Source organism: Panthera pardus, unplaced genomic scaffold, assembly GCF_024362965.1.
Source record: "Panthera pardus isolate Hobbes unplaced genomic scaffold, ASM2436296v1 HiC_scaffold_16, whole genome shotgun sequence".
NCBI lineage: Eukaryota > Metazoa > Chordata > Mammalia > Carnivora > Felidae > Panthera > Panthera pardus.
In genome coordinates, this window is record NW_026526721.1 from 69,398,696 (window position 1) to 69,413,480 (window position 14,785).

The 14,785-nt window shown below is 40.8% G+C and overlaps 1 protein-coding gene across 7 annotated transcripts in view; it reads left to right on the top strand.

The window, feature by feature from the left end:
* KALRN (kalirin RhoGEF kinase) overlaps positions 1-14,785 on the top strand; it is a 669,312-nt gene that overhangs the window by 387,346 nt on the left and 267,181 nt on the right. For 5 of the 7 annotated variants that reach the window (XM_053903452.1, XM_053903454.1, XM_053903453.1 and 2 more), the window contains exons 16-18: positions 2,255-2,374; positions 8,553-8,771; positions 12,453-12,602. In XM_053903452.1, coding sequence (XP_053759427.1) covers positions 2,255-2,374; positions 8,553-8,771; positions 12,453-12,602 — 489 coding nt within the window. The remainder of the gene's footprint in view (positions 1-2,254; positions 2,375-8,552; positions 8,772-12,452; positions 12,603-14,785) is intronic. The other 2 variants (XM_053903456.1, XM_053903457.1) reach the window with 1 other exon arrangement.

The window sequence follows — 14,785 nt, forward strand, 5'->3', positions numbered from 1 at the left end:
ACATCAGAATTTGCCAGTAAGCTCTACAAATACTGGAACAAAAATTAATAGTCCTAGCCTTTTTTTTTCCTTCTCATTGTGAGACGGGTAAATGAAGAATCATAGCATTACCTCGCTTTGCTCCAAAACTAAACATCACCACCTCTACCATCGGCAGGTTTTACATCTTATCAGCCCTGATGTAGAAAGGAAAGGTACTATTATGTTAATTTTGTAGATGAGAAAACTGAGGGTTTTGTGGTTTTTCCAGGTAGTAAAAAATGCCAGGTGTTCTGACTGCAGACTTTGTGTTTTTTCTTCACTATCCCAGTCCTACTTCGAGGACTGACTCGGGTATAAGAATCAGTCCCACCCCTGAACCTAAGCCATGGATATAAACATGCATTTTTATCTTCCTAAAATCAAAATTCCCACTCTGGTGACCTGACATGCCTTTATAAACAGCATTTGGAAGATCAAAATGAGTAAGAATATCAAGGATATGGCATGACTTAATGAACGACGCAGAGACTGGAGCCTATAATATCTAAATGGAAACCTAGTTAATGGAGATCCCCATCACCACAGCTATAACTGATGTTTCCAGTTGGCTGAAACTAGAAGGTAACATATGCCAGCAAGACTCAGGAGGCCCAGAGGGAGTCAAATTGCCCCTCAAACGTTGATTTGTGATGCACACAGAGTAAATGTTTCTCTGACACCCTCCAATGAATCTTGAACTAAGCAAAATGCAATGAAGCATGGCAGAAGGACTTGCATAGTTCAAAAGTATATATTGTGAGTTCCATTTTCCAAAGAGCTGAAGCTTTTGGCCACGCAATCCATGTATGCATGTACCCAAACTCACAGGCGGCTTTAGGAAATCATTAGCACCTCTAGCCAGCCAGCCACAGTACCCCACTGGCATCAGACATTTCCCACATACACACTCTGAGCAGTATTCCTGCGACTAATTGCTTTACAGATTTGGCATCTCATCCACAGTCTGCCAGACTGGCCATGAGTTAGCATCTCAATCAAAATAGCCCAGCTTCCACAGGATTTTTGCCCTAGTGTTATCCATGTACAATATGTCATCAGTCATTTTCTGCCCAAGGAGGAAATTTGAGAACTGCCTATGAGGATTGTGGAATAGGAGAGCCCAGGCTTAGTATTTTTCTAACTGTTGAGCATGAAGAAGTTGAGAGGGGGAAAAAAGTCTGCAAAAATCTGAAACAGATTGTGGTATCTTCTCCTTTGCCTTAAAGTAACAGATGGATGATATGTACTGATCTTGAAATTTCAGAAGAATCTTTATTTCCTCTCCAAGCGGGCTCTTAGACTCCCTAATAAAGAATTTGGCAATTTTCTGGTGACAAGACGCAAGGTAGATTTTTAAGGCCTGATTCTTCCAGTGTGATGATTTGCACTTGACTCGATCTTAGCTGGAGAATTGCCACATGTCCATTTCACCTAGGACTGTCTAGACAGTGTCAGCTGTTTCTCCTTCTATTCTAATATTCCATAACTGAATTCTCTTTCTCCAGTACTAATTAAGGTCACCTAGAAATTTTACTTAGCCTAGCCATTGCCTCTAGATAATATAAATCAATTATAACTTCCTCTCCCCCTGCCTTTTTTTTTTTTTTAATGATCCAGTGTATGGATTATTTATGCTGTTTTACTTGTTTTCTTTCTCCCTCCTCTTTCCTTTGGGTCTTTGACCTGTCAAAGCTCAGACTTGTCTACTTTTAACTATTTTGCAAGGCATAAGAGGTTGGACCCACTTGTTCAGGTGTGATTTGGGTATTGTCTATACAATAGATAATTATTCCCTTCTTCAAAAACATTACTGCATACTCACCACCTGCAAGGCACTGTGCTAGGCACTGTGTGAGACAAAGCATGACACGTATATTGCCCTAGTTTACATTTGGGGGGACAGAGTATGGTGGGATGTTGAACTTCAGAAGTGTACATACAATACAATCAGATAATGTTTAAATTAAGCGGGTGAGGAAATTGGGACAGAGGGGTAATAAGGGTAGAGTAGAATAAATGTATCGAAGAATGAGGTTGATACTTATAATAAGAACCTTATGGCACATGGTGCCAGGTAAGATTGCAGAGATGAGCATTATCCAGAGCCTTCCTGTCCTCTCTCCAAGTGTGGTCAGAAAATAGCAGGGTCTGACTGAAGGACCAGTCAGAGAAAGCAAGAGCTCTGGGGACGTTGCAAAGGCCATTCACCTGTGTTCTTCTCCTGACTCCCTAGGTCCTGGGATGGATCCGCAATGGGGAGTCAATGCTTAATGCCAGCCTGGTCAATGCCAGCTCTTTGTCTGAAGCAGAGCAGCTGCAGAGGGAACACGAGCAGTTCCAACTGGCAATCGAGGTAACACCCAAATCTGACTACACTGTCCTCCCTTCCCCATTCTGCTCTGCACTTCAGGCAAGATGATTCCTCAAGATGTGGGCATTTCTTTAGGTAGTGAAGCCTTAACTCTTTCTGGTTAAATGGTCCAGGTAGCTCCCTATTATGCAGGAATTGATGGAGAAGCAAATGCAAGGGTTCATTACCCCCAAGGAGTCCTAGTATGAGAAGACAAGTGTTCACACCACAAATGTGCATCTTGGTTACCCATTGGTACCTTTCACCTTAAGGCCCCGGGTACACTGAGCTTTTTGTACAACATGGACTATACACCATGTGAGACTGGTAAAGCCAAAAGGTTAGAAGTCCGTTTGAAGATCACTCAGAATTGAAGATAGACAAGTACAAAAGTCATTTATACATTAGTATTCCATTTTAAAACCTTTGATTCCTAGGTAATATTTAGATTTTCTTGTCAGATTCTGCCTCTTACCAAGAACAATGAGCACTGGAGCAGGTTGCACCAGATAGTTTGCTTCACTGAGAGTAGCTGTTTGATAAGTCACGTTTCAAGAATAAACTGAAACCAGAAGTTCACCAGCCAAGACTTGTCTTAAAGACTATTTTAAAATAAAATTTCCTCTTACAACAATCTGATATAAATTTTTTCATCTTGCTTTAAATAATACCTTTAATTATCCTTTCTACTAGAACATTCTCCTTCCCAAAGAGAATTGAGCTGATTGCCTTAGAGTGGTGTGGGGGAAAGAGTAGGAAATGGGACATGGGAACTATATTAAAAATAAGTTCAGCACCAACGGGAACAGAGAGAAACCTTGAAAGACATCCATTACTTATGGTTCAGTATAAATGTCAACCCACTTTTGAGTGAATAAGAAATGCAAAGGTGTTATCATTTACTAAAAAAAAATGATTGTTAATGAGAATTTTACACAATAATGATAAAATTTTAGCTGTTCATGCCCATACTTATATCTTTAATACAGTAATCATAGCCTGCTATCTTTGTAGGAACCAGTACTAGTCCTAGTTTACTGTCTGGGATTTGAGATTTTAAAATAGGCTATATATTGCACACACAGTGTGGGCAAATCATTTGCTAAGGAGGAACTAAGGAGAGAAGAGAGGTTTTATTATCATCAGCTGCCTCTTTCCCTTTTACTGGCATGCCCAAATATGAAAGTTGTTAAGACCTATTCACTGTCAAGGAAAAATCAGGATTGGGGTTACAATTGAAAATCAGGCACACAGTGGTCAAAGCCCCATAGAGAGTCAGCATGAAGGGAACAGAGGTTGGGCAGACTAGGGGCATGGCATGGAGCTGTGAGAATGCTAGACAGAGAGAAGACCACTGTTGGCCACACCTCCTCCTTGTTTATCTCAGCTGTGAAGGTTTACCTGCCCTATCAGGTAATTAAATTCCCTGTTCCATAAGCAAATGTTGGGCAAGTAAAACCAAGTGTCATGACGTACTTGAGCATTTCAGTGAGCTAGTGGAAAACTGGGTAAATGCATCAGCTCTGCTAGTGAAGTGACTAAATCCCACGACCTGCATATGCAGTATGTATTAATTTGCAATGGTGCTGTCGCACCCTTACAGAATAGAAGCTCACTAAGCATGTAGGTTTCTTAATTACATGGGTGCAACTTGATCAAATATTCTTGGAATTGATATTGAGATATAGGCCCCTGTGGAGTATATGTCTATGGTCTGAAGAGGAGATAGCAGAGCAGATAGGATTTCTGGAAGATCGTGGGAGTGGAGGGTAGGCAGGGTCTGTCGCATAGTTAACATAATGAACTTCCAATTTGCTCCTTCTCCAGGGAGCCTGTGCTTCTCCCTAAACGTGTTGGTTTAGACCATGTTCTGCATCAAGGGGAAAATATGCCAAGGAAGATTGAAGCAGTTTGAAAGGGGATCTGACTAGCCTGGTTTGGCTTGGCCCACTTTGATGGTATTACTGAGGCCTTTCCAAGTAATGGCTGATAGAGAACATAATTTGACTTCTTGGACCCTGAGAAAAAATCCTATGTTCCAGAAGGGAAAACAAAATAAATTTGGGTAGGATGATCATATAATTTATTGTTAAAACTGAGACACTTCTGAGAGGGAAGAAGGGAATTATTACTAATTAAGCTAGAAAAAATAGGCATATACTAACACTATCATGGGCAGACTAGAATGTCTGCTTACCGTAGCCTGGGTGGATTTATGGGTTTTAAGGTTTTGGTCTCCCCGAAGGTTTTGGTCTCCCCGAAGAAGGCCAGAGTTTTTACTGGAAGTACCTGGGTTTCAGGAAAACAGAACAGTTAAGAACAGAGACCAGAACAAAGCACCCAAAGTATAGATTTATCAACAGACCCAAGTTATTGTTTGTTAGTATGCAAAATGTTATGGCTGATGGGGTTTCAAGAGCTGTGAATATCATAGAGATAAGCTCGATTTTGAAATCTATTTTATTTGAAATCCTCTTATGCATTTTAAGTATGAGCATTATGGCAGAAAAAGTAGTTAAAACTGGGTAATAAATTCAATTGATTTGGTTCAATTTTCTTCCATGTACTCCTATTTTACATCATATATTAACATCCTTGGTAATCCATGTCTTAAAGATATAATATTCAATAGGATTACATAGTAGAGAGTAGAAGTACATGCAAAATAATGACTCAGGCGTATCAAAGCAAGATTATGTCGTGTGCATAAGAGTTTGTCATTTTGGAAATTAAAGGGGATGGAGTTCCAAGGACTATCAGATATAATGAGTTTCATAATAAGGAAGAGGATTTATTACATAGCCTAAATTATAGGACAATTAGAGTTATTCCTTCACTCTCAGAGAAAAAGACATAATGATGGGATTTTGATGACAATTACATGCTGATTTCATATATTGAGAAGCCAGTTAATTATCATAATCACTAATGTTCATTTGGTGAACCCTTCCTCCGAGTGAAGCACTGTAGATGCCATTCTAATTGCTAGAGATAAAACAGTCTGGTGTGATATGGTGGGAATGAACATAGGAATAGTCAAACCTGAATCTTATTCCTGGTCTCATCACTTCCTTGGCTGTACATTTTTGGGAAAGTCATTCAACCGGCCTGAGCCTCATTTTTTTTTTTATTTGTAAAATAGGAATAATAATACCCACCTTATAGTGGTGTCGTAAGAAAGAACAAATATACGTAAGCACAGTGCTTGGTACAGCATATACCCTTGGATAAATGACAGTTATTAAAGTGATTTTTAAAGCAGTCATTGCTTTGAGAGTTTCACAGTCTAAGTAAGGAGAATCAGCCAAATATTAGATGATTCAGAAGAGAGTAGTTTTTAGTGAGTCCAGCTGTCCAAAAAGATTTTTGTATTCAGTTAAAAAAATTCATTTTAATATAGTTAACATACAGTGTTATATTAGTTTCAGATGTACAATATAGTGATTCAACAGTTCTAAACATTACCCAGTGTTCATGATGATAAGTGTACTCTTAATCCCCATCACCTATTTTACCCGTTCCCCACTGACCTCCCCTGTGGTTAGGATCTTCCTATCCAACCATCTTCCCCAGAAGTCCCCAAAAGACATTTTTTAAGTTTACTCATTTATCTTGAGAGTGAGAGAGAGTGAGAGTGGAGGAGGAGCAGAGAGAGAGGGAGAGAGAGAGAATCCCAAGCAGGTTCTGCACTGTCAGCACAGAGCCAGATGCAGGACTCGAACTCACAAACCATGAGCCACCCAGGCACACTCCCTCCCCCCCAAAAACAGCTCAGACTTGAGCTGAGTCTCAAAGTACTACTGGACCATAAGTGGGAGAGAATAAGGGATGCTCATTAAAAGGCAGGAAGAATGAAGGTAGCGAAAATTAAAAAGTGCATAGTGTGTTTTCAGAGGGTTTTTGTAAGGAGGTAGTAGATGATAGTGTTACAGACTACATTGGGAGGAGACTTTAATGACATCTTTTAAGTTTGGACTTAATTTCACAGCAGTAGGGGAACCACTGAAGGCTTTTGAGTTGAGAGAAGGGAATGAATGATATTATAGCATCAAATTAGAGTTTCAGAGCCGGAAGAACATTAGAAGTCACTTCATCCAAGAACTTCCTATTACAGGAAATCAAATTTATCTGTATGAAATGTGAAGGATGGGTTTGATGGATTAGAAATGGAAGGCAAGGAGACTAGCACTGGAACCACCACAGCAGTCTAAGCATGATGTGGGCTAGACCAGTCAAGGATGTTGTTCCTTGAGGAACAAGTCAAGGATGATGTCACTATTGGAACCCCAGGCGACAACAAGGAGGGCAGATGGTAGACTGCTGTTGGAAGATGCTTTCAGAGGAAGGAGTTTCATTTTAGATGCGGAACTTGAGAAGATCTCTAGGAGGAAGGTGGTGGCTCTGGCAGGGCAGTCAAGCCGTTTGCATTCACTGGCGAGCATTCCTCCTCTCCCCAGGAAGACCATTCATTTCTTTTACTAAGAATGCATCTTTGTAAGTGGCTAACATGAGGCAGGCAGCTAGATCAACTGAACCAGTGCTGCTGACCTGGAGTGAGAAGCGTGACAGGCAGCTCAAGACAATTAAAGATGAGGGTCAGATGTAGGGCGAGAGATGGATACTGAGAGTCATCTACAAAGAGGAAATAATAGCAGCCATGGGAATAAATAAGAGCTCTGCAGAAGTGAAGGAAAACCGAGAATGCACTATACCCCTCTATTTAGGAGACAGGAAAAGAAAATGGTGCCAATAAGTAAAACAGAGAAAGAAGTCGGGGATTTATAAAGGATCATTTCTGCCCCTTAGTTTACTCTTTCTAGCCATGTTCAGCATTTAGGAACTCAAATTCTGATGTGGTCATCATGACTGAGGGCTGATTTAGTGGCAAAGCAAGGGAATAAAGGAGTCTAGGTTGCTGGAGGCTGTCGTGCTAACATAGCTCACACTGAGTACAGATTTCAGAACAGGGAAGGGAAGCCAGGAGATGGTTGACAGACTAGGGAAAATCAACAGGACTATGCAAACTGCCCTCTGGGATGAGGGTGAAGGGGAAGCAGTGGTGTAGAGGAGAAAAGGAGGGAGGTTGTACTCACACAGGGAGTGCTGAATGGATCAGCTCTTGGGGACTGTCCTTGCACAGCTGCCCAAGAAGAAGGGCAGAAGTAGTTCTGGAGTACATTACTGGGCTGCTAGCTGTCCCTTTTTACTGGAAGCTGAGCTATACTTTCTTAAACATGCAGAAGCCAAATTACCACTATGCCATTGAGTTGAAATCATCCCAATGGCTGAAGTTGCAATAATATTAGCTCTTTGAAGTCCTGTTTCATCCACATCCGTACTTTATTTTAGTAAGTTTTAATCCCTTTTGGCTCTCTCTGCCACCCTGTCCTCCAGCCTGGTCTCCCTACCTCCTACAGTTAATATGAATCAGAGAATGCAGACCACATTTAGCCTGAATAAGAAAATAAACCTTCCATGATATATATATATTATCCTAAATGCAAACATAAGTAATGTAATAATGTAAGGATTACACATTGAGCTAAATTATCTACTACACTGCTCTGTTCCCTTGGTGAGGTAGCGAAGTGATGGTGAGATGCTACTCTTAGGCTTTATTAACCTGCCAAATTTATTCCTTCTCCTGGAGTCCTTTTCAACTAATTATTAATGTTTAAAATAATTACATTGTTGGCTGAGCTTTGTATTATATGGAGATTTTTTTTCTTATGTGCTATGTTTATTTGATCTGTAAAATGGGACTACAGCAGTAACTTCCTTTGAAAACTCACTACAGTGAACAATTTTATGATGAGATTTGAAAAGAAAAATTCACTAGTGTATGAACCAATCAGGGAGCAGATATATACACAACTGTTATTTTTCTACCACAGAAACTGAGATGTTTTTAGAACCAGTGATACAAGTAGGAGAGTGGGGGTGGGGGGTGGGCAGGAGCCAGGGTCCTGAGCATTCAGTTAATGAAAATGCATGATGTTCTTTTTTTTTTTTAATACGCTTTAAAAACAGTGATATATTAATCGTCATGACAAAATGTTTGAATCTACCATTTAAAGCTCTTTAACTTTTCTGCATCTTTCCACTCACGCCTCACTCCACCCCCTCCTGTACCACGCCTGGGTCGTTCCCACGGACCTCTCTCTCCTCCCCTTGTGCCCAGTCCCTCTTTCATGCCACTTCCTTGCAGAAGACGCACCAGAGCGCCCTGCAGGTACAGCAGAAAGCTGAGGCTCTGCTCCAGGCCGGCCACTATGATGCCGATGCCATCCGGGAATGTGCCGAGAAGGTGGCCCTCCACTGGCAGCAGCTCATGCTGAAGATGGAAGACCGGCTAAAACTAGTCAATGCCTCTGTGGCATTTTATAAAACTTCTGAACAGGTGAGGGAAGGGCTGCAGGGTGTGAGGGACTGATGTTGATGGAGGGCTTTTTTGTTCCCCTCATACTGCAAATCTGCAGTATCTCCCTTAACAAGAAGCTAGTCTTCTCAGTACTAACCTTTGAGAGTAGAAAAATGATGTGGAAATACTACAGTTAGCTTCCTTATAACATTTTCTTTAGAGAAGTGAGCCATGTGACTTGCTTCTTATGAATTTCTCAAACTCATCAGACGTAGATGTTAAGGGACAAATTGGGTGTGCACTGAATACTAGATTTGAGGGGTGTATGGGTCAGCTATTGCCACAATAATGCTACCCCACAACTCAGTGGCATAAAACAATAAGCATTTTGTTTTTAAGTATTTGAGTTCAGCTGATCTTGGCTAAGCTTGCCGGACTGGGCTCCCGGCTGTAGATTTGGTCTAGATCTGCTGTCATGTCTGTCATCCTCCTTGACCAGCAGCTATTTGAGGCACATTTATGGTGAAAAGCAAGAGTGCAAGAGCCCAAAATCTACTGTGCAGTTACATCTCAAGTCTCTGCTTGTGTTACATGCTCTAACATCCTTTTGGCCGAAACAAGTCACGGGGCCAAGCCAACATCAATGAGGCAGGGAAGTATATGCCTCCTATGAAGGTCAGGAAGGTAGAGTGACCGTGATCTAATCTGCCACAGTCAGGCACTATGCCTGAAAAACAGTCAGCACTTTCACTCGTGGGGCTCTCAGTCTGATGGAGGAAATAGTTCTCTGTCATTGGTGGATCATGAGCCTAACTGGTAGGATGGTGCTGCCATGGGAGAAAAGGCAGGAGATACATACAGCAGGACATTAAAGATGTGGACCCTTTACTGTCCCATCTGTACAGCAATATGCTGTAGGATTACATACAGCATATTGTAGGGCTGTAGGGCCGAGAGGATTTTTAAATGATTCAGGTGCTTTTAAGGGAATTCTTTTCATGAAGTAGAGGTTTAAAACACAGTAATTTTGGGACACCTGGGTGACTTAGTCATTTGAGTATCCAACTCGTGATTTGGGCTCAGGTCATGATCCCAGGCGCCGTGGGATCGAGCCTCACATCAGGCTCTGTGCTGAGTCTGGAGCCTGCTTGGGATTCTCTCTCTCCATCTCTCTCTGCCCCTCCCTCACTCGTTCTTTTTCTCTCTCTCTCAATAATAATTTTAAAAAAAACAGAAGTAATTTTATTTAATGTAAAATACTTTCCTCATTTGAATTGCTCCCTGGTAGAAATCAATCAGAAATGTTCTCCTCTGGGTGACTTACAGGGGCCATGAGAAAGTCTGTCTTGAAGCAAATATGACATGCCTGTCAGAGGGCCCAGTAGCCAGTGTTCCAGTCTCCACACCTTTTCTCACTTCTCCTTTCTGTTGGAGTAATGATGCCTTTGATGGTCACAGAATTGGGAGCAGCTGAGTAGGATGGTTTATAGATGCAACACAATCCCAATCAAATCCCAGAAGGCTTTTTTTAAATTAAAAAAAAAAAAAAAAAGATAATGCTGATTGTAAGATTTATGTGGAAATACAAAGAATCAAGAATAGCCAAACAATCTTGAAAAGAAAAAAAAAAAGTTGGAGGAGTTACACTACTTGATTTTAAGACTTACTCTAAAGCCACAATGATCAAGACAGAATGATGTTGGCGTAAGAATAGACACAATGAAACAGAATGGAGATTCCAGAAGGAGACCCACAAATATACAGTCAGTTGATTTTGACAAAACAATTCAAAAATAAAGGAAAGAATGATGCTGGACAACTAAATATAGGTTTCCCCTGCTATCTGAATGTAGAGCATTCCTATGAAAACTTTTGTAAGCTGAAGTCAGATGTAAAGCAAAAAAGCAGTGACCACTAATTTACATGGGAAAAATTTTTGAACATTCCCAGACCCAAAAGTAACCTCTTGTAGGCCCTTGTGAAACCTTAGGGACACATCTTGCTAACGGACGCACAGAATAAGTCAAGATAAAGCACAGATGCTCACAGACACAGTTCGGAGCTGTGGCAGCTGGATGCTGAGAGGCTGAGTATGGTTCCTGGAGAAGGAGGCTGGGGACCACCCTCACTACTTGGGTGCATGCTGCCTCTGTGACAGTTTCCCGCAGAACAAATGCTGAACACTGTGTTTTACTTTTCACCTTTTTTCATAAAACTGAAAATCCTCGTATTTCTTTCAGTTAGCAAAAACAGGTACTAACATAGGTCTTTCATAAACGTGAAGTGGTGTTGTGAGCTTGTGAAAAGCAGGAAATACCTGTACCCAGATTTTTTTTTAATGAGGTTTAATCCCCGTCTAGTATCATACACCACTTTTAGTTTTTAATGGACCACGATGCTGAAGGGGACAAAGCCCTACATTAAGGAGTCAGTCAATTTGCCTTTGACCTTGCCAAAGGTTACTTTACCGCTCTGGATTTGTTTCTTTACCTGTTAAATTAAAGGACTTATGCTTGCTAATCTTTTCATTTCCTCTAGCTCCCAAATTGATTTTTAGTTCAGTATTATCATGGGACAGGCCTTAAGTACTCATAAAGTTTTTTGCATGTCTGTAATCCGTTTTCTCTCAAGACATGGGCCTTCCTACACATATTCATGCCTTGCATGAGGAGAGGTGTGTGGTGCCAGAGGAGGCAGGATTCAGGGACAGGCCTTCTCATGACATGGGGAGCATGTTGGCCATGAGGGTGATTTGCCTGGAACATTTTTCAGCTCAGTTCGTCACTCAGTAAACATCCTGTCTAGTACCACACTCTTCATCAAAAGGGATGGCCTTCTCAGGCAAAGGGGACACAGGATGGTTGTAGCTGTTCTCCCTGCTGCCATAGCCAAGCTTTCAAAGCCTAGTAAAAGAAAGTATAGGAATACAGGTTTCTATTTCCTGCACCCTTCCCTAGGCCCTGACACAAGGCTGCCCTAGGTCCCCTTCTGTTGCACCCAACCTGACTTCCATCCAAGTGCCATTTGCAACACTTTTGCTTTCAGAGTATGGCCTCTTAGCACTTTGAGAACCAGTATCTTTTAAGTTAACCTAGATTTGTTATCCTCTGAAGGAAATGCACATTTTCTAATAGAAGACCTGAAGTTGTCATTGCCTGATGATGGTAGCTCAAGACATTTTTGCTGGGATATGTTTGCCAAGGAGGAGGAAAGAAATCATTCACTTAGGACCCATAAATCCCTCAACACGGCCACTTCCTCCTTTATTTCTGTTTGGGGCTACTTCCTGTAGGGCAAGTACAGATGGTTGGGCAATCCTAGTATCTTCTCTAAACTTCGTTTTCCTGCTCTGCCATATTCACAGAGTCCTCAAGAGGTTCCAGCGATAGAATGAACATACACAAAACACTTTGAACCCCCCTCCCCCACAAATTACTAGTCTTTCTTCCTTTCTTACTCTGTATACTCTCCCTAAGTGATGTCATCAACCCCATAGCTTCAGCCTTCAGCCAATGACTGTCAGAAGATGACTCCAAGTCGCCCAAACTCCACTGCATCCTGGACTTCTCTTAGATGTCCCAGGGGCACTGCATGTTCTAAATCTACAAACGGAACTTCAAAAGGAACATGTCACCTGTGCAGGGTTCTGTCAGCTGAAGCTTCTCAGAAAATCCTTCCTGACCGAGTAATCTACAGAGCCTTTCCTCCTTGGTTCATTAGGTCTGTAGTGTCCTAGAGAGTTTAGAGCAAGAATACCGGAGAGATGAGGACTGGTGTGGTGGACGAGACAAACTGGGACCAGCAGCAGAGATGGACCACGTCATCCCACTCATCAGTAAACATTTGGAACAAAAGGAGGCCTTTCTTAAGGTGAGAGCACATTGTCATCCACAGTGTGAGACATCAGCCTTGCTCCTTGGTCTCCATTCTCTCTGACTCTGTCACACACGCACAGGCATCATATGAGCTTTCCATCCCCCTGTTTTCCTCACTTCTTATCTAAAGGGAGGTATTTGTAGAGAAGATAAAAGAAGATACTGGCTGGTTAGCCTGAAAGGTTGAAAAGTTACACTTCAAATATTATTTCTGTCAGCACTTTCTAGATGACTAGGCAGTTATTATATACCATTAGTACAGGTGCCATGTTCGAATATCATGACATCGCGTTGATGTTGTTAATTGAGAAAAATACATAGTTTCACCCAGTGATGTTTGGTTTATAAAAATACTTTTAATTGAAATATATAAGCCCAGGGGCACCTGGTCGTCTCAGTCAGTAGAGCATGCGACTCTCGCTTTTGGGGTTGTGAGTTTGAACCTCCACATTGAGCACAGAGATTACTTAAAAAAATTTAAAAAGAAAGAAATCTATAAGCCCAGATTAAATCAGTATTAAAATAAATATTTTATAAATGGATGATGCAAAATTTAGGGCAAGAATTAAATAAATTTAGACACCTTATTTATCAATCTAACAATTATCAGTAACCAATGGATATAACACCACTTATTTATTCTGTTGCGTGAAGAGAGAAATACCTCAGTTTGTTTGTTTTGGTTTTTAATAGAGCCCTGGTTTCTCAGGGAGGAAGCACAGTCCTGCTCTGAGCAGGCTTTCAGCTGGTGTGGAAAGTCCTAGTAAGCCTCTTTCCTCTAGCCTTTGATCTTCTCTCTGCCAGAGTCATCTGTGTCAAAAATTATCTAAAGGCTCTGTTTACTCTCAAATTTCTTGCTTTCATGTTCTGCTTCCTTTCAGGTTTCTGAAAGTACAAAGAGAATTTTTATACTCTGACATGTTGCTACTGCTTTTCTATAATTCTATAATTAACTGACTTTCTTTTATTAGGGATTTTCTATACTTGACCACCTCTTTGAGTTTTACTTTTTTCTCTCTCCCTTTCTCTCTTTTTAAGATAGCTTCTCCCTGCACTCCTCCTATCAGGCACTTGCACCTGCACTCAATCAGAACCCTTAGTAATCAGCTCTTACTAATAAGATTAAATAAAAAGTCTTCTATACCAGGCCTAAGAGATTTTAAAAGTCTTTTCTAGTATAAAACAAAGTTTAAAACAATAATTTAAGTGGAACATATTAAAGAATTTTAAAAGAGGCATAAAGATATTACTTCATAAAATTACATGTTTCTTTTGAAGCCTGAAAGAAAAAAATGTTTTCCATATGTGCCTAAAATCATAGGTGAGAAACTCCCTATTGCTGTGGGAATCAAATGCCCAATGGCAGACACTGAGTTCTCCATTTATGTGTATTAGTTGATCTATGTTGGATACTTTAGCTTTGGACCACCATCCAGCTGTTAAATTCATGGACTTCATGGTGGATAGACTCACCAACAGTCTTTTACCAGAGCTCCCAGAAACAATTGTTACTAATGCAAAATTTAAAATAATTTTTTACAGCATAATTTGTAGAATCAGTTGCTAAATGTAAAAAGGTGTCAAAATTTGACAGTTTTGTTTAGAGATAATACTGAAAACTGTAGATTAAAAATTAGTGGACTAGCATGTATCATAATCCCCCTTATCCATGGGGGATATGTTCCAAGACTCCCAGTGGATGCCTGAACTTATATATACTATGCTTTTTCCTATGTGTGTATACCTATGATAACGTTTAATTTATAAATTAGGCACAGTAAGAGTTGAATAACGATAACTGATAATAAATAGAACAACTGTAACAATATGCAATAATAAAAGTTATGCGAGTGTGGTCTTTCAAAATACCTCATTGGACTGTACTCATCCTTCTTGTGATGCTGTGAGATGATAAAATGCCTACAAGATGAGATGAAGTGAGGTGGATGACGTCGGCACTGTGAAGTAGCGATAGGCTACATCACATCAGAAGGAGGACCACCTGCTTCTGGACCGCAGTTGACTGCGGGTAACTGACACTGCAGAGATGGAAACTGTGGATAAGGGGCCCTGCTGCATTACTTCTGCAACAGAAGAAGACCTCAAGAAATTCAGAAATTCTTTGGCCTTGAGAGAAACTAGGAATAATCTGTCAGTAGTCCTAGATTCTAGCCCTGA